This window comes from Episyrphus balteatus, chromosome 1 (genome assembly GCF_945859705.1).
Source record: "Episyrphus balteatus chromosome 1, idEpiBalt1.1, whole genome shotgun sequence".
NCBI classification, from domain to species: Eukaryota; Metazoa; Arthropoda; class Insecta; order Diptera; family Syrphidae; genus Episyrphus; species Episyrphus balteatus.
This window is the reverse complement of record NC_079134.1, coordinates 99821465-99846037: the sequence shown is the minus strand read 5'-3', so window position 1 is coordinate 99846037 and position 24573 is coordinate 99821465. Positions and strand designations below refer to the sequence as shown.

Genomic DNA, 24573 nt, shown 5'->3' with positions numbered 1-24573 from the left:
GGCTGGATAGTTCAAAAACAGACGATTTGATGGGTTCTGTTTGAAAATTCAACAACTTCTTGGCTTAGAGGAGTCAACATGAGATGTAGAAGCTCAAATACAGGAAGTAACTAAATTTTATTGCCTCAAAGTAAAGTAGAAGATGGAGCAGTCTTCTAGAAGACTCAATCGGTTCATGAGCGCTAACGAATAATGGCTGAATTCTAATCTGAATATAACTAAATCTATACATGATTGCGTACGTGATAACATCAATTTAAAACAAAAAAATGCTCTTTAAACCAATGTTATTTATAACATTTTACCATTTTAATCAAAAATGAAGGGATCAAATTTTATAAAAAAGTTTTCTTTCTTTATTTTGTTATTTTCTTATTTCTTTGAATATTCAAATTATAGTGTTTTATTATCCATACTATTATTAGTTCTATTTTACATAAATTAAAATTATTTAAAAGAAAAGAAAAAATAATAATAAAAAGAAAATCATAAAAAGTTCGCTGCTAAACTCTTTTAATTAAATAAAAATGAATTTCCTGGCTAAAACGTTTCCATTTATCTGGTTTTCATGTTTAGTTCATAGATTTAGGTGTAAATAGACGTCTTAATGCAACTTTGCGTAGTTTTAGTTACTAAAACACAAGATATTCAGCCCTATGATGGTAGCCGATCGGAAGAGATTTGTATCCGATTTGTACGAATTTTTCAGTTTTCGTATGATTTTTACCCTTCCGACTGTAAAATCGGACAGATTTACGAAAAAAATCTTAGGCGCGTTGAAAATTTAAAATAAATGCGATGCTATGCAGTGAACTGTCAAAATATTTGCGACGGGTTTTTCTTTGTGCTGTTTTTTCTTTCCGATTCTTCCCGACACAAATTCAAACGTGAAATATTATCCGAAAAATATAAAAACCAAAAAAAAATGGGAAATGAGTGCGTTGTTTGGAAGTTAATTTTTCTTGTCAAATTCGGGTACCGTGAATACAAAAATCTTCCGATCGGAACTTTTCTCCGATCGGATATTTTTCCGATCGGCTACCATCATAGGGCTGATTAGAAATGCCGATTTTTCCATATATTCGTCCCACTGTGCAGCGTCGGTGAACACAACTATGATGTATGTTTTTACATATTTAATTTTTATTAGTTAATTGTCAATAAATTATATTTTATTTTAGAAAATTATAAAATCATTTATCAATAATTATAGTGTCAGTTGTCAAAGCTGTTTTGAAATAATTTTGAAAAAAATACAGTGGAACACAAGAAAACAAAAACAATCATGAATAAAATTGACGTTTAATTTTAAATATTTTTGAATTTGACAATTTTTTTTTGTTATTCTGTAGAATAAATTATTCTTGATTGAAAAATTCAATGTTTTTATCCGATTGTTTTTGAGCCTAATAACTTTATTCGTAGAACAGTTAACTGACTGTTTATTAGAAGATTGAAAAATTGTCTCTTAATAAAATTCCCGTGATGAAGTCGTGAAATTACGACGAAACGTAGGGAAAAAGTATGAAATAAAAAATGTGTATTTGCATATAGAAGGAAGTGACCAAAAAAGCCCGATTCAACATAAACAATAACAACATATTATAGGTATACATAGGTATACGAGTATAACACAATTGCATAAACGTTCAGTAATTAACTTTCATACACTTTATTTGAAGTAGTTTCATTGTATGTTCACTTGTGTTCACGGACCTCCGTCCGTCAATACTCAAACGACAGCCCAGACTTCGATAAAAAGCTTTCCACTACAAAAATAGAATGAAACAAAATATTCGCATACATATATTAAGAGGTTCGTATCTTTTATTTTGATTATTGAATTCTTAAACAATGAAAAAATGAAGTATCAACAAATGATTCATTCAAAAAGCACAAATAGCTATGACTGCTTTAATATGGTTATACATAAATTTTAAATTCTGGAGTGAAGCATTTCTCTTTTCCATCGTCTGATAAGTAAACACAAACAATAATTGTATTTAGTTTATAAAATATAACGAACAAAAATGGGAGGATTATTTTCAAATCCAGAAGAATTGTCAAATGTTTACATTTTTAATAAGATTAATAACAATGAAAAAGATGTTGAACTTTTATGTGGTACATTTGAATCTTTGAAGTGTGTAGTAAAAGTAATTAAAGTGCAAGATAAAACATATGATCAGCTGAAATATGAAGTTAAAAACAGTAGGTACATTGGAATAAAGCTCAGTGGTTAATTAAACCTCATACCAGACAAAGCTTTTAATTTTATTTTAATGAATTAAACTTGATTAACTTTAATTCAACTTCTTTGCCAATATTTAGTCCTCTTTAGCTACGTTTTACTATGATCAATGATCCATATGATCATGATTACAAAATATAGCGATCTGAATGAACAAATATACCTTTTAAACAGATATCTATATTCATCTTTTTTCGCTCATAATTTTTATTCTCCAACTCCATCTCTATCACTTATTTTTTTTATCTAGCGAGCGGCGCACAGTGTGACAAATCGCTCATCTAGCGGAATTTTATTAAAAAACTCACTAGCAAGATTTAAGGCAAAAACCGGTTTTTTGTGCAGCTAATAAATTGCACTAAGCAAGTATGAATACATTTTTGGGTGGGGATAGTGAAAAAAAAAATAACTGACCTCAAAGTTGGATTTTGTGATCAATTGAGGTGAAATTGAGTTTTAAAGGTGCTTTGGCTACTCTGTTGTGATTAGTGTCTTTTAATTTGTAATTGAAGATTTTGTGTTATTTTTATTAAATATAATACAGTAAAATCTCATTTCATATGATGTTCAATAATACTTTGCTATTGTGGTTAAAAGTTGAAAAATCGTGTTTTTTTAGTTATTTTTTACATTAAGTGGAGAAAATACAGGTCCACATGAATAACAAAACACGGCTTTTATACAAAAAGCTTATAAATGAAAACAATTTTGCAATTATTCTCCACAAATATTTTCCATACTGCCAGTGTCGATTTTAGAACTACCGGCGCCCCTGACCATGATTTCACGCGCCGCCCTTTCAAAACTAAAACTTTGATCACACTGGTCTGCAAGGAAAACCTCCCGAAACATATCTGAAGCTTTACTAGGCAGTTTATCGAATGGTTTAGCACAAATAAAATATTTCGAAATAGATAAATAGTATATAAAATTACAAAACACGTATAAATTTGTTTTAATTAAGGTATTTTATTATGTATACTTTCCTTTATATACAGGGTGGCTGATGAATATCGCTACATTAAAAAATTCAAATAACTTTTTTTTCAGTGTATGAAATTTATTTTTCTTTTATTCATGTTAAAGCGCATTCAATTTTATTAAATATAGCTTTATTAGTTTTAAAAATAATGGATTTTAAATGCCTACCCTGGTCTTTAATGCATATGGGGTGCCTTAAAAAAAGTTGTTTTTTGAAGATTTGAAACAGGAATAAATGCAAATATTTCTCGATTGGATTGTTTTCTTTCATTCAAATTTGTTGATTTTGCTTTGCGGCTTTCCTGTTTACAATAAACTCAAAAGAAAAAGTCGGATGCAGTAAGTGCAAGCGATTTGGGATTTTAACGGAATGGTAAAATCGTGCATATGAGCTTATCGGAAAATTTTCGTAGGAGTTCTACGAAAACATTATCCATTTTCTATTATGCATTTTTGTTAAATCTAAAAACCAATCTGTAAAATAAAAAAAAAATTAACCAGATTCACTAAGAAGAAAAAGGTAGCGGCTTTCATCAGCCACCCTGTATTGGACTTTTTATATACAGCGGGAGTTGAGATTATACGTTTTCCTTTATTAAGGTGTTTTTGTTCATGTGGGATTTACTAAAAACAGCAGTATTTCAATATTTTTGTTGTTTTTGTTAATTAGTATCTTAAAATGTTTGTAAACTTTAATTAATAAATACAATGATGTCATAATAATAGATCATGAGAAATAAGTCCTCGAAATTTAAGCTGAATACGAATAATAGTTTTATTTTTGTACAAGGTCAACCGAATCTAAAAGGGTTATTTTCTACAAACTACTCATATTTTTCAAAATTCACTTAAAAAAAATGGTACGTGCTAGAATTTAGAACCAAATTTAGATTCAGGAAAGTCAAATCTTTCTTAATTTAAAAAAATTATTTGAAGTATAGAAAAAAAGATAACTTTTGCAGACCAGTGCACAGTGGGTACCCTCCCATACAAAGTGTGGTCAAAAATATAATGACCATGTTTTTGTATGAAACGCCTGTATTATCATTTTATATGACTTCTTATTGCAAAAAAATGTATCAAGTCCTTTTTTTTAAACTTTTGTTATTTTGAAGAAAAATAAAAAAAGGTAAAAAAAAAAAATTAAAAAAAAAATGGTTCATGCCGGAAATGGAACCTGACTGTCAGTCGACCACCTTACCCTCTATTTCAGTCTTTTATAAAAATAATAGTGCCAAAAAGGATTTTTTTAGTTTTACGTTGAAATTTTTTTTTCTCCGTGTATCGTCATTTGAAGTCGTATTACTCGAAAAGGGAAAAAAACTGCGCTATTATTTCGAAAGGTAGGACAGTATTCTTCATTTGAGAACTTAAATTGTAGTGGGCACTCGAAGGCAAACCAACTAAATCTCCAATTTACTGAAAATTATGCTAAATAAAAATGAAAACTGCTTCGCTAACGAGCTCCATTACACTTGAATCATTTATTTTCAAAACATGATAAGTCCATGATTTTAAGTTTTTCAGGAGATAAAAAATAAAAACGCTTTTGGACTTATACTACTTTGAAAATAAACGGATGTGAAATTAGTTTTAAAATGGGTATACCATTTTGCTTTCATCCCCAGTTTATCACACAACTGTATTTGAGATTAAAATATACCTAATGTCCGGAGTGCTTATTTAACTTTAAAGACGCTTTAAACTTAAGATTTTCAGCCAGTAGCCTATTATAGCATTTCACATAAAGAAGCTGCTGTTTATTTTCAAAAGATAATAAGTCCGGGACTTATCCTGTTTTTGATGCTAAAAAAGTATTTCGCGTAGCTGTAAAATCGGATATAGATGGAGTAGATACTTCATATTTTGAAGACAGCCTTATCATGTTTTGAAAATAAATGATTCAATTAGTCTTAATGATATTTAACAATATAATTTATGTTTTTAGAAAGAAATAATATAACCTTCTCGTTTAATATCCATAACAATTTAATACTGTTCACAATTTTTTAACACCCGCTATCACTATCGCAAGTACACACCTTATAACTGCAGTGATAAGAAAATTGTACCTTTTTTTATATAATGACTTTGAATGGCTATAAAGAAATGAAAAAAGGGGTAACCGTCAACCTTTTTTTGGTTTTGGTTCGATGGGAGATCGTAGAACGTTGTTTAATCATTGGATTTTAAAAAACTGACATTTACTTTTTTTATTTTTGACCTATGGCGGTACCCACTGTGCAGTGTAATCAATTAATTTTTAAAATCACGAAAAAAGCGCAATAGTAAATACCTTTTATACAGTGCTCGAAATAATTTAAAACAACAATATAGTATCCAGTGCTAACTCTGCTTTAGGTTTCGTCAAGCACTTTATACCACGTTTGTGAGGCCTTTACTTGAATATGCGAGCCAAGTATGGTACCCTTATCACCAAGTTCACATCAAGAGAATTGAAGCAGTACAGCGTAGATCCCTCCGTTTTGCTATGAGAGGACTTCCGTGGGCTGACAATTTCAACTTGCCCCCGTATCAAGAACTTTTGCGACTCATTAACTTACAATCTTTAGCAAAACTTCGCGAAGTTGCCGATGTTGTTTGCAAACACCAAATTTTATCTGATGTATTTGAAAGCTCTACCCTCCTTGAGCAAATTAGTTTTAACGTAAGTTCCCACTCTCTCAGAACGACCCCGCAATTTCATCAAGCTCTTCATAGAACTGTTTATGGTAAAAATGAACCGATTACGAGAATGTTAAGGAATGTTAATAAAATTTCTAATATTTTTGATTGCAATAACAGCAAGATCACACAAAAAAAACTTTCTATATGGTATATTATAAACCTCTTGGACCTAAAGATTAGTAAATAGTAAAAGTAAAAGAGAAACTGAAACTAGACTTTTTATTTTTTTCTACTGATCTAACAAGTGCTTAAGTATGCTTTTTCATTTTATTTTTTGTTTTTTTTTTTCAAGTTTTTTTAATTTTTTTTTTCTTTATTTAATACTTTATTTTTATTTTTTTTATGTGGTGGAAAATTATTATAGAACAAAAACTTGTAAAACAGATGGATGTCAATAATGATGCAAAATGCCGAAAAATCCAGATCTGGAAAATTGATCAAAAAATAAATCAATTTTTTTGGCCATAACGAAGACAAAAATGGTCAAAATCAGTTTTCTGACAGATCTAAATCAAAAAATAAATTGATTTTTGGACCAAACGAAAAGCCCATAAAATACAATTGGTCTTTTAATAATTAACTTTTACAAATCCACATTTTTCATTCTGTGTTTTGACAACCTCCATCCAGTGCTCTTTTTTTTTTTGTTTTGGGTGAATAACTATTTGTTTCTTTCTCTGGTTTGTGGTATTTTGCTATTGCATTAGGTATGGGAAAAACCGGCCGGTTTAAACCGGTTTCGGTTTTTTTGCATCGGTCAACCGTTTTTTTTTGCTCTCCCGGTTTTTGCAAAATGAAAAAACAAGCTGAAAAAAAAAACGCCTAACAAAAAAAAAATACACGACGAGACAAAACACTGAAAACCCTCAAAACTTTCATTCCCTCCCTCAACTAACTAAGCTTAAAAAATTCCTCAAAACTCCTGCTAAGAGTGAGTTAAAAACTCTAATAATAAAATCAAACTAAAAGAAGCTTTTCTTAGGGATTTTCTTCGAAAAGTTTTTAGGTTAATTTTTTGTTAGGTTTCGTCAAGCACTTTATACTACGTTTGTGAGGCCTTTACTTGAATATGCGAGCCAAGTATGGTACCCTTATCACCAAGTTCACATCAAGAGAATTGAAGCAGTACAGCGTAGATCCCTCCGTTTTGCTATAAGAGGACTTCCGTGGGCTGACAATTTCAACTTGCCCCCGTATCAAGAACTTTTGCGACTCATTAACTTACAATCTTTAGCAAAACTTCGCGAAGTTGCCGATGTTGTTTGCAAACACCAAATTTTATCTGATGTATTTGAAAGCTCTACCCTCCTTGAGCAAATTAGTTTTAACGTAAGTTCCCACTCTCTCAGAACGACCCCGCAATTTCATCAAGCTCTTCATAGAACTGTTTATGGTAAAAATGAACCGATTACGAGAATGTTAAGGAATGTTAATAAAATTTCTAATATTTTTGATTGCAATAACAGCAAGATCACACAAAAAAAACTTTCTATATGGTATATTATAAACCTCTTGGACCTAAAGATTAGTAAATAGTAAAAGTAAAAGAGAAACTGAAACTAGACTTTTTATTTTTTTCTACTGATCTAACAAGTGCTTAAGTATGCTTTTTCATTTTATTTTTTGTTTTTTTTTTCAAGTTTTTTTAATTTTTTTTTTCTTTATTTAATACTTTATTTTTATTTTTTTTATGTGGTGGAAAATTATTATAGAACAAAAACTTGTAAAACAGATGGATGTCAATAATGATGCAAAATGCCGAAAAATCCAGATCTGGAAAATTGATCAAAAAATAAATCAATTTTTTTGGCCATAACGAAGACAAAAATGGTCAAAATCAGTTTTCTGACAGATCTAAATCAAAAAATAAATTGATTTTTGGACCAAACGAAAAGCCCATAAAATACAATTGGTCTTTTAATAATTAACTTTTACAAATCCACATTTTTCATTCTGTGTTTTGACAACCTCCATCCAGTGCTCTTTTTTTTTTTGTTTTGGGTGAATAACTATTTGTTTCTTTCTCTGGTTTGTGGTATTTTGCTATTGCATTAGGTATGGGAAAAACCGGCCGGTTTAAACCGGTTTCGGTTTTTTTGCATCGGTCAACCGTTTTTTTTTGCTCTCCCGGTTTTTGCAAAACGAAAAAACAAGCTGAAAAAAAACGCCTAACAAAAAAAAATACACGACGAGACAAAACACTGAAAACCCTCAAAACTTTCATTCCCTCCCTCAACTAACTCAGCTTAAAAAATTCCTCAAAACTCCTGCTAAGAGTGAGTTAAAAACTCTAATAACAAAATCAAACTAAAAGAAGCTTTTCTTAGGGATTTTCTTCGAAAAGTTTTTAGGTTAATTTTTTGTTGACTGTTTTTCCGAAAACGGGTTTTTTGGCCCGGTTTAAACCGACTGGTTTAACCAAAAGAAAAAAAAACGGAAAAACGGAAAACCGGTTTTTGTACTAAAAACCGCCATCCCTATATGCATACTTCTGTGATCTGTATGAAATATTCTAGCAAATAATTTATTTTGCATACTTTTGAAAATACATAGCATACTTTGGGGCTATTGGTGGTTTTATTATATAACTTTGAAAATCACACAGGGCTGTCAAAAATTTATAAGTTTAAGAAACTCTCTGTTTACCAACAGATAAAAAACCTTGTTTATCCTTAGTAGTCATATGTTGTTGTTTCCCGTGCTTAAAATGTGATTGTCTATAATTACTCTATTAATTTGTCATCATTGTGACCTTGGGATAGTGTTGGACTCAAAATTAATTTTTATTGACCATTTTGAATACATTATTAAAAAAGCTAACATGACTCTTGGTTTTATCAAAAGATTTGCTCGAGAATTTCGTGATCCTTATGTTTTGAAAACTCTATATGTCTCATTCGTAAGATCCATTTTAGAATATGGTTGCGTTATATGGGCTCCATATTATGCGGTTCATATAAATAGATTGGAGTCCGTTCAAAGAAGATTTATGAGATTTTGCTTAAGATTTCTACCATGGTCAAATCAAATTAACCTTACGCTCAACGTATTAAACTAATAAATCTTCCATCTCTAACTAGTCACAGAGCGTATCTACAACTTTGTTTTATTGTCGGGATAATCCATGGATCGATTTCAGCTCCATCGATCCTTTGTCGATTGAATTTCATTGCTAGTCAGTATAGTTTGAGAAGGCAGTTGCCAATTTCTAACATTTACAGTAGATCAAACTACGGTGCTAATAGTCCTTTAAATCTTTTAATAAATATTTACAATAAAAATTCAAATATAAATAACTGCAGCTATGACAATGTTAAATCACTAAACTTTAGAAAAATATTCTTTATTCAAAATAATCCATAATGTACCTTCTATAGATGTAAATTTTTCTTTTGTAATAATGTAATGTATAATATATAATTATAATTTTAGTTTTTAAGAAAAAATGTAACTATATATCGTTAGTATTTAACGAAATAAACTAAACTAAGCAAAATTTTACTGAGTACGTACAAAACAACTGTTTAATAGCATCCCGCCATGGTTCGATTTGCATATAAAAAAGCTAACAAAAGAAACAAAGCTTGGATAAAATTCAATCTATCACAAACTGATGAAAACCGTAATAGTTACATTCATTTAAGCAAGCTACTCCAACTTTCTCTATACAACTTTATATCTAAAACAGAAAATGAACTTTATACCTAATCCACGTAACTTTTGGAATTATGTTACTTGTAAAAAAAAATCTGTCGGTTACCAAGCACATATGACGTATAATAATTCTACTAGAATTTCCGCATATTCGCAGAATTCTTCCATGGTGCTTTTGAAAATGATTCTACAAATGAATCAAATATAACTTATTCAATTGATGAGTTCGATTAATTTTGCAATTTCTGAAGCAACTATCCTTAACTATTTCGAAAAGTTAGACGAGTGTTTCAGTCCCAGCCGTGATGGCTTTCCGTCTTTTATTTTGAAAAAATGTGCAATATATATGTCTTCTCTTACCCGTTGTTTGTACTATTCAATAAGTCAATTAGTATTTGGAAAAATGCATTTCTTACTCACATTTAAAATAAATGTCCACAAAAATTAGTGACAAACTTCAGACCTATTGCCAAGCTTTCTGTCATCCCTAAACTGTTCGAATCTATTACCTGTGATATTCTGTCGTTTCATTGTAGGTACCCCTGTTATATGTGAAAACCACCATGTCTTTGTGAAAAAGAAATCTACAAATTTACTACGATCTGCTTAGATGCCTTTGAAAAGTATAAACAAGTAGATTGTGTTTTTACTGATTTCAGTAAAGCTTTCGACAAACTTAATCATGAAATATTACTTAAGAATCTAAGCACCATTGGATTTAACGATCACTTTATTCTATGGATTTCTTCGTATCTCAAAAATAGATTATATAGTGTTGTCTTTAGAAATGAACGTTCCCAATGGTTTAAAGATAATTCGGGTGTATCAGAAGGTAGTTACATGGGTCCTTTATTATTTGTCTTATTTATTAATGATCTTCCTTCGTTTTAAGTAGCTCTATGGGTGTAATTTATGCCGATGACGGCAAAATATTTCGAAAAATTGACTCAGTAGCTGACTGTGAACTTTTACAGGAAGATCTTCAAAAATTCTGGGAATGGTGCAATACTAATCGTCTTTCTTTTAATATTGACAAGTGTAAAATCATGCGTTTTTCACGCAAACACAATGTCTTGTCATATACTTATTTGCTAAACACGTCTCAATTGTGTAGTCTACCAAGTTTCTCTGACGTGTCGGTGTGGTGTTGGATTCAAAACTTTCATTCACTAACCTTTACAATTATATTTAAAAAAAAGCTTATAAGATGATTGGTTTCATTAAAAGATGTGCTCGTGACTTTCGTGATCCTTATGTCCTTAAAATTTTGTGTTAAGTTTTGGATTTTTGACGAATTTAATTTGAACAAAATAACCTATTTTTTAATCAAAAAAGCTACCGAAAATATGTTTGATTTTTGAAAAGTTTGGAAAGCAGTAATTATAGATTATAATCTTTTATTTGTGATTATGTAGAAAAACTATACTTTTCTTTTAGAAAATATTGAGAAAAATTGAAAAAAAAAACGATTTTTAAGATCGATTTTTCCGTAAGTGGCAGTATTATTGGCGAGAAATATTTTTCCATAGAAACCACTTTTCTAATGGCCTTTGACCTTCTTAATTTGAATCTAGAATTAGAATGGCTCTAACGTGCAAAGTTTTTGATATATCGAATTTTGAACTTCCAAGAACACTATTTTTGTGATGTTGCGTTTTTATGAAATTTGATAAAAAAAAATTATTGGAGTAAAAATTGTTATTGACTTAATTAACGCAGAGGTCAAATGGAAAAGTAAAACAGACATTTTTTATTCTCTTCTTTTGTCACCAATTTTCATACTATTTATCCATTACTTCTTTCTTTTTTTCATCACTTTATTCTGTCCCAGACACTACTAATATAAGATTAAACTACAAGTGTATCAGAGAATATCTTGCTAGTATCAGGCGAAAATCATAGTATGCATACTAGGGTTTTTAGAGTTGTATAGTTCCTTTACACGGTTAAAAATTCTGGAGTATTTTTTAATACTTTTTGGGTTACATATAGGTCTACACCGGAATTGTATTAAAATTAAATACTTGACAAATATTAAATTGTTTTAGTTAATACAAAATGTATTAAAATTTAATATAGTTGTATTAAAAAATAATACATTTTTTATTAGAATTTAATACCAAATGTATTAAATATCAAGTATTGCATATTAAAATTTAATCTTCTTATATTAATTACTAGTAAGAATTTTATAAAAAGATAATACAAAAATATTTCAATTCAATACCAAATGTAATTAAAGTTAATAAAATAAATTCTATTCCAAAATTCACTATACTGAAAATAAATATTAATCATAAATAATATGATAATGGTGATATTATTGTCTCTATTTTATCTGTTTTACAAACTGTGGCATGTGAAATCTTAGTGCCGATCAAAATTCATCTGCAATTTTAACCGTGTACGTGAAAGTTTCTATCAAATTGCAGTTGTGGTATGGTGTAGTCTATTTTACTTGGGATTGATCCGAAAGAGTTCAGAATAATAGAGTGACCAATGTTATTATTGATCTATTGTGAAGAGGCTTTGAGACGAATAGCTGTACTTGCAGCCATTTGTTTGCCATATATGTCAAGGGGTGTTAGATGGAACAGCGTGTCCAGTGCTGCGAAAGGGGTTGTGCGAAGTGCTCCTCATATGCATAGACAGGCTGAACGATGGACTTTGCTTAGAGCAGTCCACCATACTGACACACCGTACACGGTTAAAAATTCTGGAGTATTTTTCAATACTTTTTGGGTTACATATAGGTCTACACCAGAAATGTATTAAAATTTAATACAAGACAAATATTAAAATTTTTTAGTTAATACCAAATGTATTAAAATATAATACAGTTGTATTAAAAAATAATACAGTTTATATTAGAATTTAAAACTAAATGTATTAAATTTCAATTATTGTATATTAAAATTTAATCTTTTTATATTAATTTCTAATAATTTTATTAAAAGATAATACAAATACATTTCAATTCAATACAAAATGTATTTAAAGTTAATAAAATATATTCTTTTTCTTAATTCATTACTGAAAATATATATTAATCATAAATAATATAATAATGGTGATATTATTTTCTCTATTTTACCTGTTTCACAAACTGTGGCATGTAAAATCTTATTGCCGATCAAAATTTATCTGTAATGTATGTATTTTGCTTCGAAAAAACACAAAGCGCCTTCAAATTAGTAAAAATTTGCAAATTTTAATTAAATTTTTTTTTAGAAAAGGTTACTCAAACAAAGGATTTTTTTCATTTTTAATATGGCTTCTGCTGACCACAGTACACACATAAAAGGTAATATCTTCCAAACCAATGTCAGCTACCGTAAATCTTATTTCCTTTATTTAGCGACGGAAAACGCACAAAAACTGAAAAACCACGCACACGACTTTTGTTTACAATAATTCACCGTTTTCCGCGAGGAAACACGAAGAAAATTTGTTATTTTTTAATTTATAATTTTTTCAAATGACACTTTATAAATATAAACTAAAACAAATTTCCTGTTTACTGCGATTAAAATATAAATATTAAAGGCCGACCTGACAGATTGGTGCCCATTTTTGACAAACAAATTTTGACAACGTTCGGAATATAATAACCTTATTATGTGTACTGTGGCTGCTGACGTTTGATTAAAATTTAATATTCTCGTATTACAATTTAATACTTTTTATATTAGTTTTTAATAAAGGAGAATGGGCAAGTTTGTATGAAACGTGGACGTTACGCGGCCCGGAATGAATTTGTTATTTTTTTAAGTAATTAAGGTTTACATATATTGTGCAGAAGTTTTATCCCTGTGACGTATTTCAATAACGGATAAAATGCATTTTTGCATTTAACGCTTTATATATGTCTCAATGTTAAAACTCAATTGTGTATTTTAAGTGCAAAATATTATTTTCTGTCATTTTCCCTGAGTTTGAAGACCTTTATCTTGAATATCCAACCACTAGAACCCAAACTATAAGCATTTTAAAACAACAAATTCAAGCCTATTTTTAGAGTTTTGTTGTTCAATTTTTTGTTACTTTGAATTGTTTGAAAAGTTTCGAACCTGAAATGGTTGTCTTAAAAATCTTATATTATGAGTTCTATTGGTCGGATTTTCAAGATTAATGTCTTCATGCTCAGGGAAAATGACAGAGCATCATATTTTATATTCCATATAAAAATATAAATCAGTTTTTCTTTCATACATTGAACAATGCATTAACAATACTAATACTGCATTATTTTGCATTCTTAACGCAATACAGCGAAACGTCCATAGTAATAGTTTTTCCTGGGCTATAATTCTTTCATTTGATACCAATTTTATTGATGGCCGCTCAACGTCCAAAATGCCCATTCTCCTTTGTATTATATTTTAATACAATTATATTAAAATGTAATATAATTATATTAAAATGAAATACAATACACTCAAATATAATACAAAAATATTAAAATCCAATACAGCGGTATTAAAATTCAATACAAGATTAGAATTTAACCCACGGAGATTATTTTTTAATAATTTTTGTATTGCAAGTAGTAAACTTAATACTTAAATATTGAAATTTAATACCAAAAAGATTAAAAATAATTTTAATATTTTGGAAGTATTAAATTGTAATATTTTTTGTATTGAAAATTGCTTTAATACAAGAGCTGTATTAAAAAATACTCCAGAATTTTTAACCGTGTATGTAAGGATCGGTTGTGTAGAGCCAATGAGTAATTCGATGTTCAACCTAATTTATTTCCCATGGCTTTTTTGCATGAGAAGAGTGCCACTAACTCTTTCTTGAATGTTAGGTTTCCAGCTTACCTTTTTATCTAAGATCAGACCTAGATATTTTGCCTCGTCAGAGAATTTAAGTGGTATACACGGAGAAAAATGATCGGTTAAAAACAACGTAAAACTCGTGTAAAATTAACAGAGGGAGATTGTTAATATAGCACCTGCAAACTAACCCGGTTAAAATTACACGAGTCGACTCGGTTATTCAGAATTATTTAATTTTACCCACTTTCTCGGTTAAAGGGTTCTAAAATAATTTTAACCTACCTAGTCGGTTAGATTTTGTCTAAAAATAATAGGTTGGATTAACCGAGTACGGTACTTAAAGTTACCCTGTAAATAGCTTAATGTAACCTATTTACTCGATTAAATTAATAAAGTTAATTGGTTAATGTAACCCATCTTCTCGGTTATTATATTTAGTTCTAAAACAGAATAACTAATTGACTCTGTTACTTAAAACACTCCAATGGATTGAAAAAATCGATCTACTCGGTTATTATCCTCTTTTTTTTTCAATTATTAAAATAACCTATTTACTCGGTTAGACGTTAGAGTAACCGACTACTCGGTTGGAGTAACCAATCTGCTCGGTTGTAGTAGCGAATCTCCAAAATATATCAATAAATGATAAAATAAAAGAATAATTTTCAATTATTATTTACAAATAAATTTATTTATTTCCATTATAAGCTAACAATATCGTATATTTTATTAAGTTTAATGGTTTACTATTATCAAAGCAAAATTATATTATATTATTTTACTTATTTTATTATTTTCCAAAGCCAGCAAGTTTTGTAAAAAATTGTCCTTTCCAGTTAGGTTCGCAGCTAATTTAACTAGCCAATTTTCGTATGTGTGAAAACACTCTATAAGTCCGTTGGTGTTTTCAGGAAAGATACACTTGAAATATTATGAAACTGAAAAAATAAAATTAAAAAAAGTTTGAAAAATACAGTAGATTTAACCTCTACATTTAAATAAGTAATAAAATAACTTACCAAGAGATTGCCGGTTGGTTGGTTGGTTCCTCTACTGTTTGTTTGTGAAACTGGAAACTTATTCGGAATTCCCCACAGCTGACAGTGACAAAATGAAAAAAAAAAAAAAATAAATTTCAGAGACTTGGTGAAAAACAAAACAAACCAAATTTTTAAGAACGTGCGCAATTTCCAAGAACTGTTTACTTAACTTTTCAATAAATAATATATATACATATACATATGTATAATATTTTAAAAAAAATCAAAAGAAATAGGTGCCTATGTATACCTATTATTATTTATTACTTAGATACTTTCAAATTTTTATATATGTACATATAGGCCTCTGGCGCAGCAAACAGGCAACGTCCTCGTCCACTAACAATAACTTTTTTTTACTTAATTATTCACTTTTGTAACTTTGACTATTATTAGAAAATACCTACATTCCAAAAAATTGGAGACAAGCACGACCGAACACTTGCATTAAAGCTGAAACACAATCACGCTTTGCCGTGGATTTTGACCATAAACAAAAAATAGCAAGACTGGAAACTTTCGTACGTTTTTCCCCCCGAAACCCTTTTGTGTACAGTGTTGTCTGTGAATATATGTGAAAGCCACCACGTTGGTAAATGACGTTAACACGCACACATTTATAGATTCACGACATTCACCACACATTTGACACGAACACAACGATAGGTTCACGACATTCACCACACCTCGCAGCTTGTAGGCAAACGTCAGTTGACCGCCGAGTTTCCAGTCTTGGTATTTTTTGTTTATGATTTTGACAACTGCGAAAAGTTCAACTATAGGAAATCTGTGTATCCTCACACAATGACGCTTTTCTTACGTACGCTTTTTTTGACAAACGTAAGGAAACGTAAGAAAGCGAGCAAAAGTTCAACCAGACTGAACTTTTGCTCGCTTTCTGACATTTAACAGACATAGTTACAGTCACCCACATTATTATTGCGCCAAATGTGAATAAAAAAAAATAAATTATTGCAAAACTATGTGTGTTTTTTAATTTCTCTATCTAGATTTTGCACAAAAAAACGACATCGAGACATTTTAAATCAAAACAATTTACGTATTAAAAACAAAAAAAAATTAATGATGTTTTAGACTGAGTTTTATTGTTAAAAACAATATATTTTGATTGGTTTTGTTTTTATAACTATAGGATTAAAGAATAAACAAATTTCTATGCATTTTTTAAACACATTAATATCCTTTTTCATTTTTCCACAATTAAATCAAGATAAAGACTTGGCCCAATAATTTTGTGAGTGACTGTGTTTTTTTTATTTGACAGCAGATTTTATGTTGCAATCAGCTGTTCAAAGTCAAAGTGACAGAAGCGCGCTTTGAGGATTTCTCAACGTAACGCAACGAAGCGACGCCCTAAAGCGTGATTGTGTTTCAGCTTTTAACATTCAAAGACTGAGCTCTGAACTAAAAAGTGATTATATGAGTAACTCAGCTTCTTAAATAGAGTAAGCAAACAAAAATATTTATCAAAAATTTGGAAAATGCACATATTTATATCAAAAAACATGTGCGAACAGGACAATTCCTACTAGAGCACAACTGCATAACAATGTTTGTTTCTAATTAGCGGTAACTCGTAACTGGCAGCGGCGCGAGAAAATTGTTTATCATTGACCACCAGCTGCACCCCGGACCGAGACGAGAACAGCAATAAAACAACAACAAACACGTGAGCTTCCTTTTTTCGTCTACTAAATAAAATCCATCCAAACGTGTAGCACATAAACAAAAAATACCAAGACTGGAAACTTTCGTACGTCTTTCCCCCCAAAACCCTTTTGTGTATAGTGTTGTCTGTGAATATATGTGAAAGCCACCACGATGGTAAATGACGTTAACACGCACACATTTATAGATTCACGACATTCACCACACATCGGACACGAACACAACGATAGGTTCACGACATTCACCACACCTCGCAGCTTATAGGCAAACGTCAGTTGACCGCCGAGTTTTCAGTGTTGGTATTTTTTGTTTATGGTGTAGCATAACAACCGCAGAGCAAAAATCGGGGAAAAGTAGCGGTTGTTGCGACCGAGAAATAGAAGACACTGTAGGATATAAAGTGCACATCTGCATTGATGTGCACTCCCATCATTTTGTAATGACCATCACTACTCGGGTAAATCAACCGATAATATTATTTAATATTCAAAATTTTAATTTTTTTACTCAGTTAAATAACATAAATCTGTTTCCTTATTTTAACCACTCGGTAAATTTAAAAAAGTTCAAAAACTTCTAAATTCAAACGAGAAGGTGGTTTAATATTAAATAACTGATATGTTAAATTAAATAAATACACTTGTTTGATTTGAAATGGTAACGGAGTTACGAATTCCAGAGTTACGGGCGACAGAGTTACGGCCGTCAAAGTTACGCGAAACCGAAGTTACGAAAAACTAGAGTTACGAATTCTAAAGTTATGTTAAGCTATGACATGTGATCTTTGGGTTGGCAACAATTGCGAGGAACGATATGGAATTATGCAAATACAAACAAGAGATTAACATTTTTCTGATTGGTCAGAACTAAATGAGTTACGCGAAAATGGGTGTTATTTAATCTTGTAAAATTTTGATTGGATAGGTATAGATATACAAAGTGGGTATAACAAATCACGCTTTGAATAATTATATTAATTAATAGAAAAAAAAAAATACGTTGGTGCAATATTAGTTGGACAAATAAGAAGTTAATTTCAATTATTATGTCCCCCAAACTTACATAAGTATACTTATGTTTTTTTTTTCTATTTCAACGTTTTTGCGATCTTCTCACAAAAACAAAACCATATATGTATTGTATATCTATACCTATCGAATCAAAATTTTAGAAGATTAAATAACACCCATTTTCGCTTAACTCATTTAGTTCTGACCAATGAGAAAAATGTTAATCTCTTGTTTGTATTTGCATAATTCCATATCGTTCCTCGCAATTGTTGCCAACCCAAAAATCACATGTCATAGCTTAACATAACTTTAGAGTTCGTAACTCTAGTTTTTCGTAACTTCGGTTTCGCGTAACTTTGTCGCCCGTAACTCTGGAATTCGTAACTTCGTCGGTTTCCCGTTTGATTTAACCAAGTTAATCAGTAAAATTAAACAATCCCAAAAAATTCAAATTGTAACCGAGTTTCTCGATCAATATAAACAAGTTGATGGGTTATAATAACCTTCTAAGAAGGTTATTTTAAACAATTTGATTTAACCGAGACGACTACGTTGATTTTAGCAACAAGAACTAAGTAGTTTTTAACGTTATTTTTAACACATTTTTTTTTAACCCACCGATACGGCAATAGCAATATCATCCGCATTTGTGCATTCACTCTGTAACTCTACCTGACCTACATAGATATACTTTAAAAATTAAGTTCTCAACCTCAAGATAATGTATTAAAGTCTATGAAAACATTTTAACCAATGTCGTTTAAAAAAGTGCTAAATTTAATTTAACATTATTCGCATTTCTTCCATTTCTTTATTTCATTTAGTTGTTAAGGGCGACTTCACCGAGTTCGAATATATTGTTATCATTATTTTGGATAATGAAAACGAGGACGAATATATTTGGATAACTAAAGATAAAAAAATTTTTCATATAAATGGGGACCTGATGACAGCAATTTGTGCAAACAAATCTCTAGAAAGAAAATTTCGTTTTTTTATATTACAAACAAATCGAGTGTTTGCAGAAGATATAAAAAGACGGACAATTAAAAACCAAAAATGTTACTTTGGAAATGATTTGAAATTTTATGCAACTTCAACAGGTTCGTAGGTTAAGATCTTTTTATTTACTTTTATTAAATTTGCTGACTTTTTTATAAGGATGTATTTTAAATCACCAATGGACGAGTGGAAGTCCAAGTCCTTTCATTAAATATTTATGTGAAGGAATCAACCAAAATATTATGCTTCCAAAAGAAGATCAACTTCCTATTGATAAATTGTTAGATGAAGTTGTTTGTCCTCAAATAACTGAGTAAGTATCTATATATGTACAGTACATACATTAAATAATATTCGGATGAAATTTTCAAGTCTAACTTAATTTATAAAGATTAAGATTTTTGAAAAACATAGTTTGTTATTTTAGCCCTGTTCCATTGGAGGTGGTAGTCTGCTAATAGCCCTGTTCCTTAGGGAGGTTGCAAAGTACCTCCTTCTTGGGTTCATATAGGTCTACACCAGATATGTATTAAAAGTTAATGAAAGACAAATATTAAATTTTTTTAGTTAATACAAAATGTTTTAAAATCTAATATAGTTGTATTAAAAAATAGAACAGTTTATATTAAAATTTAATACCAATTGTATTAAATTTCAAGTATTGCATGTATTGAAATTTAATCTTTTTATATTAATTTCTTATAAGAATTTTATTAATAGATAATACAAAAATATTTCAATTCAATACCAAGTGTATTTAAAGTTATTAAATTTTCCAAAATTCATTACTGTAAATAAATATTAATCATAAATAATATTATAATAATGATATTATTGCCTCTATTTTATCTGTTTCACGAACTGTGGCATGTAAAATCTTGTTGCCGATCAAAATTCATCAACAATGTATGCATTTTGCTTCGAAAAAATACAAATCGCCTTCAAATTCGAACAAATTTACAGTTTTCGATTCAATTTTTTTTCAGAAAAGGTACCTCAAACAATGGATTTTTTTCTTTTTTAAAATGACCTCTGGCATCGTTTGATTAAAATTTAATATTCCTGTATTACAATTTAATACTTTTTATATTAGTTTTTAATAAATTTAAATGTAACACAATTATATTAAAATGTAATACAATATATTAAAATGTAATACAAAAATATTTAAATCTAATACAGGGGTATTAAAATTCAATACAAGATTAGAAGTCAACTAATGGAGATATTTTCTAATAATTTTTGTATTACAAGTAGTAAACTAAATACTTAAATATTGAAATTTAAGACAAAAAAGATAAACACTAATTTTAATATTTTGGAAGTATTAAAATGTAATATTTTTTGTATTGAAAATTGCTTTAATACAAGAGCTGTATTATAAAATACTCCAGAATTTTGAACCGTGTGTACTAGCGATTTTTAATGGAACGCACTTTCAACGAATTCAATACAAATCGTATTAACTCGGGAAAAGAGCAGATGATAGTACTAGATTAACCAAAACATCTTCTATTAGTAGACTACCACCTCCAATGGAACAGGGCTAATACGCGGTTAAAAATTTTGGAGTATGTTTTAAATACAGCTCTTATTAAAGCAATTTTCAATACAAAAAATATAATTCCAAAATATTGAAAATTACTTTACTCCTTGTAATACAAAAATTAAGTTAAAAATTAATCCGTGGGTTAAATTCTAATCCTGTATTGAATTTTAATACCGCTATATTAGATTTTAACATTTTTGCATTACATTTTATTATATTGTTTTACATTTTAATATAATTGTATTACAATTTAATATAATTGTATTATATTTTGATATAATTGTATTAAAATGTAATACAAATTTATTTAAAACTCATATAAAGAGTATAAAATTGTATTACAAGAATATTAAATATTAATCAAACGACAGAAGCAGTCATTTTAAAAAAGAAAAAAATCCATTGTCTAAGGTACCTTTTTTAAAAAAAAAAAATTTTAAGCCATTTTTCTTTAACACATGTTTTAAGAAATGGTGATTAGCGGTGGTTTTATTGTATTTAAAATTACTTTCTGAACATTATAACCATAAAACCACTTAATGCAAAAATATTTGCAAAACTTAGAAAATATTAAAACAAATACTAAATCTATTTTCATTCGAAACATTTTATAAAATTAGAAAATAGTTTTGGGATTTAGGATAAAAGATATCATATGAGATTGCGTTTTAGAAAATAGAGCATAAATTAATAAACATAAAAACATACAAAACTCCTAATTACAACTTGTAAAATATGTTAAAGAAAAATGGCTCAAAGAGACCAAAAACAGTAGATTTTGAAAGTCCATATTTTATCCAATTTTTGTCATATTCAATTTTTGTGACCATTATGTTGAAAGATAAAGTATTTTTCTCCGTTACATGTTCAATATCTATAAATGCTTAAAAGATAAAAATAAACTATTTAGTAAAAACACCAAAAATGTCATGTTTTTTTCTTTTTCGAATAGTTTTTCATTAGTATTTTACAATATTTTAATATTAATTTTTTTTAAAGGATACATATCGATATGAAATTTAAGTAACTACAAAAAATTACTGAATACAAATTTTCATATTCGGCTTCATTTTCAAGTTATAGACGAAAGCAAAAAAAATAACAAAAAAAATTCGAAAATATTGATCGTTACAAAAATAATCATATCTTTATAACTTATCCATAGATTTTGAAGAAAATTACTTTGTTATCTTTGCCAGAAAGTGTATTACACAAAAAAGTTATTCCAGTGTTTGTTGCTTATTTGATCAGCTTTCAAGAACCGGTTTTTTTGTTCAGATTAGTTGTTTATTACTCAAGATATAGCCCGAATACTAAGTATGCTGAAAAAAAAACGACAAAAAACTTTGAAAAATCATATCTCGAGAACCTATCCATAATTATTTTTTTTAGATAAGATTTTCGAGTTTTCTGGGCTCAAATCTATACGAAAAGTATAACGACACTTGGTGTCCAGAAAAACACCGTAAAATATCACACAAAATCAGGTGAAAGAAGTTTTTGGAGTGTTATAAAAAGAGTGTACAACACAAAAAAATCTGGTTAGTGGACAGAACTTTTTTTACATATGTATTATATATATATGTTCTTTCATAAAAAAATATCATGTAATTAGAATTCCTTCTCGTTTTTTGTAATTTTATATCCTTCCGAAAAATGACAAAAAGTAAACAGTGAGACATTATTAAAAAGCAAACAGTGAGACATAGATTTTTAAAAAGCAAACAGTGAGACATATACAGTGACGAGAAAAAGTGGTCAAATGTTTTGCCTTTTTTGAAAAAGTTGTGTTCTTTACATAAATTAAATCGTTTTTATTTTATTATTTTTCTATATTATGCCATCATTTGTTTTCCTGATTAAAATTTTAAAAAATGCTTCATTGTCCAAAAATGGAGAGTATCATATTGGTATTTGGACTTGACCAATTCTGCTCGTTTTGGAAAAAGGCTTTTGTTTCAATATATTCAGTGTACTAGAATTAATTGTTACCACTTTTAATCACTTTTAACAATGCCTCGAGATAGGATCTATCAATCTGTGATGAAATAACTTTAAAATTCGGTCGTATTTCAGCTAAATGGAAAGCTCAAAGCTCATCGCTTTTAGACTTGTGTTTTTTTACTGCCCTTACAACTTCTTCAAAATTTTCAACAGATTTTCAGCCAAAATGGGTCAGAGTCTTATGCTGACTACGAAACTGAGCGAATATCTAATATTTTATCGTTTTTCAAGAAAGTTCTGTTTGATCAGTCATCCCAAGCGCAATAAAACAAATGTTTTGTTAAATTTGGCTTGTTTTTATTAATCTTATTAAAAACAGTTATTTTACTCGTTATTATTACAAAAAAAAAGCAACAAATATTGAAATTTTAAAATAATGCCGAAAATCGTCTATAGCCGAATGGCCCTGCCTAGAAAAATAAATTTATTTAGTTTATGTTAAGTTTATTGTTGTTTTTTTTAATCAAATGCTGTCTTTTTTTCTTCCAAGTGCTGTTTTTTTTAACGGTTCCAGAATAAAATGTTCTCTATTTATAAAGGTCCCCAGGTGGACACTCAACCATAGATACAGTTAGGCAGATTCTGTCTCTACAAACTCAATAACTACCTCTAACTGTCGATTATCTATCTATGATTTAGAAGCAAAGCAGTTTAACATTCACCTTTGCCGGGCCACTTTTCAGGTAGTTGTAGAGCTCATTAGCTGATTAACAAAAGTGGTACGCTGATACCTTTATTACCAAATAAGCTCAACAAAGGTATTCCCCCTCGCTTGGTGTAAACTGATCCTTAAACAAAATGTTACAAATCAAACAAATCTTAGGTTTAATTAAGGTTAATTAATATCAATACATGTATAACAAAAAACAGATCTGGAACCATGTTCTAGGCATAACTCAACCCTCTACTCTACTGCATGAATTATGTACGAAATGATGATTTGTTTAACAATTTTTAAGCTTTATTAGGGGTGAAGAAAAAACAAAAGTATAGTTTTTCCACACAATCTTAAATAAAAGGATTTAATCTTGATAATTGCATTCCAAACTTTTCAAAAATCAAAAATGTTTTCGGTAACTTTTTTGATTTCATGCCGCTATTTTGTTTATTTTCTTGTAAAATAATTTGTGAAAATTAATAAACCCGCCAAAACAAAGAATTAACCTTTCAAAAGTGGAAAAAAAGAAGAATCCGCGGCGGCCCCGAAAAAAAAACGTAGTGAAGCTGATATTCGTTCATGCTTCAATATTTACTATAGACAAAAAGAGGTGTGTTCACAATCTTCAAAAATAAAATTTTACATTTTTACTAGGCCTCTTGCACCAGATGGTGAATACCCCTAATTTAGGTACATGCCAAACCGCCATGGCCGCCATCTTATCAATTGTGAACAGATAAAAAATGACTATTTCTTGATTCAGTACAAAAATACCTTTCGTTTGATACCCATATTGCTATATTTTGATTATTTTGAAATTTGGTCGTTTTTATGATCATTAGATCATTAGAATGTTAGTCCCAACAGTACGAATGTCGATTTTGGGTATGTTGATAAGGAAGGTCTCACATACATTTTGCGCCATAAATCATTTTTGTCGGAATTAGTTCGACATCAAATGCAATTTCAATTTTGAAAGATAAGATTGGCAGCAACTAGGATTCAATCTTGCGTTCTTTGTCTTTACTCTTAATTTTTAACTATATCATTTTGTATTTACAGAGACTCTCCATCACGGACTAGGCTACGTGAACCGTTTATTTTGAGAAGTGCGAAATAGCTAATTATTGTCGATAATAATTGAATATGCACGTAGATCGAGCGAAAACAATGGCACAACTGGATTAATTTTTTTTATAAATTACTAAATATTGTACCTAATGTTTTATTAAGTATTGCAATAAAACTTCATTACGAACTGTA

General features: G+C 29.3%; 1 protein-coding gene across 3 annotated transcripts in view; it reads left to right on the top strand.

Moving 5' to 3' along the window:
* The window catches only part of LOC129907888 (uncharacterized), a 25764-nt gene extending 1191 nt beyond the window's left edge, over positions 1–24573 (top strand). The window contains exons 1-4 of one of the 3 annotated variants that reach the window (XM_055984371.1): positions 1923–2215; positions 18922–19200; positions 19259–19412; positions 24373–24573. In XM_055984371.1, coding sequence (XP_055840346.1) covers positions 2197–2215; positions 18922–19200; positions 19259–19412; positions 24373–24430 — 510 coding nt within the window. In that variant the 5' untranslated portion in view covers positions 1923–2196 and the 3' untranslated portion in view covers positions 24431–24573. Of the gene's footprint in view, positions 1–1922; positions 2216–18921; positions 19201–19258; positions 19413–24372 lie in introns of those variants that run through there. The other 2 variants (XM_055984369.1, XM_055984370.1) reach the window with 2 other exon arrangements.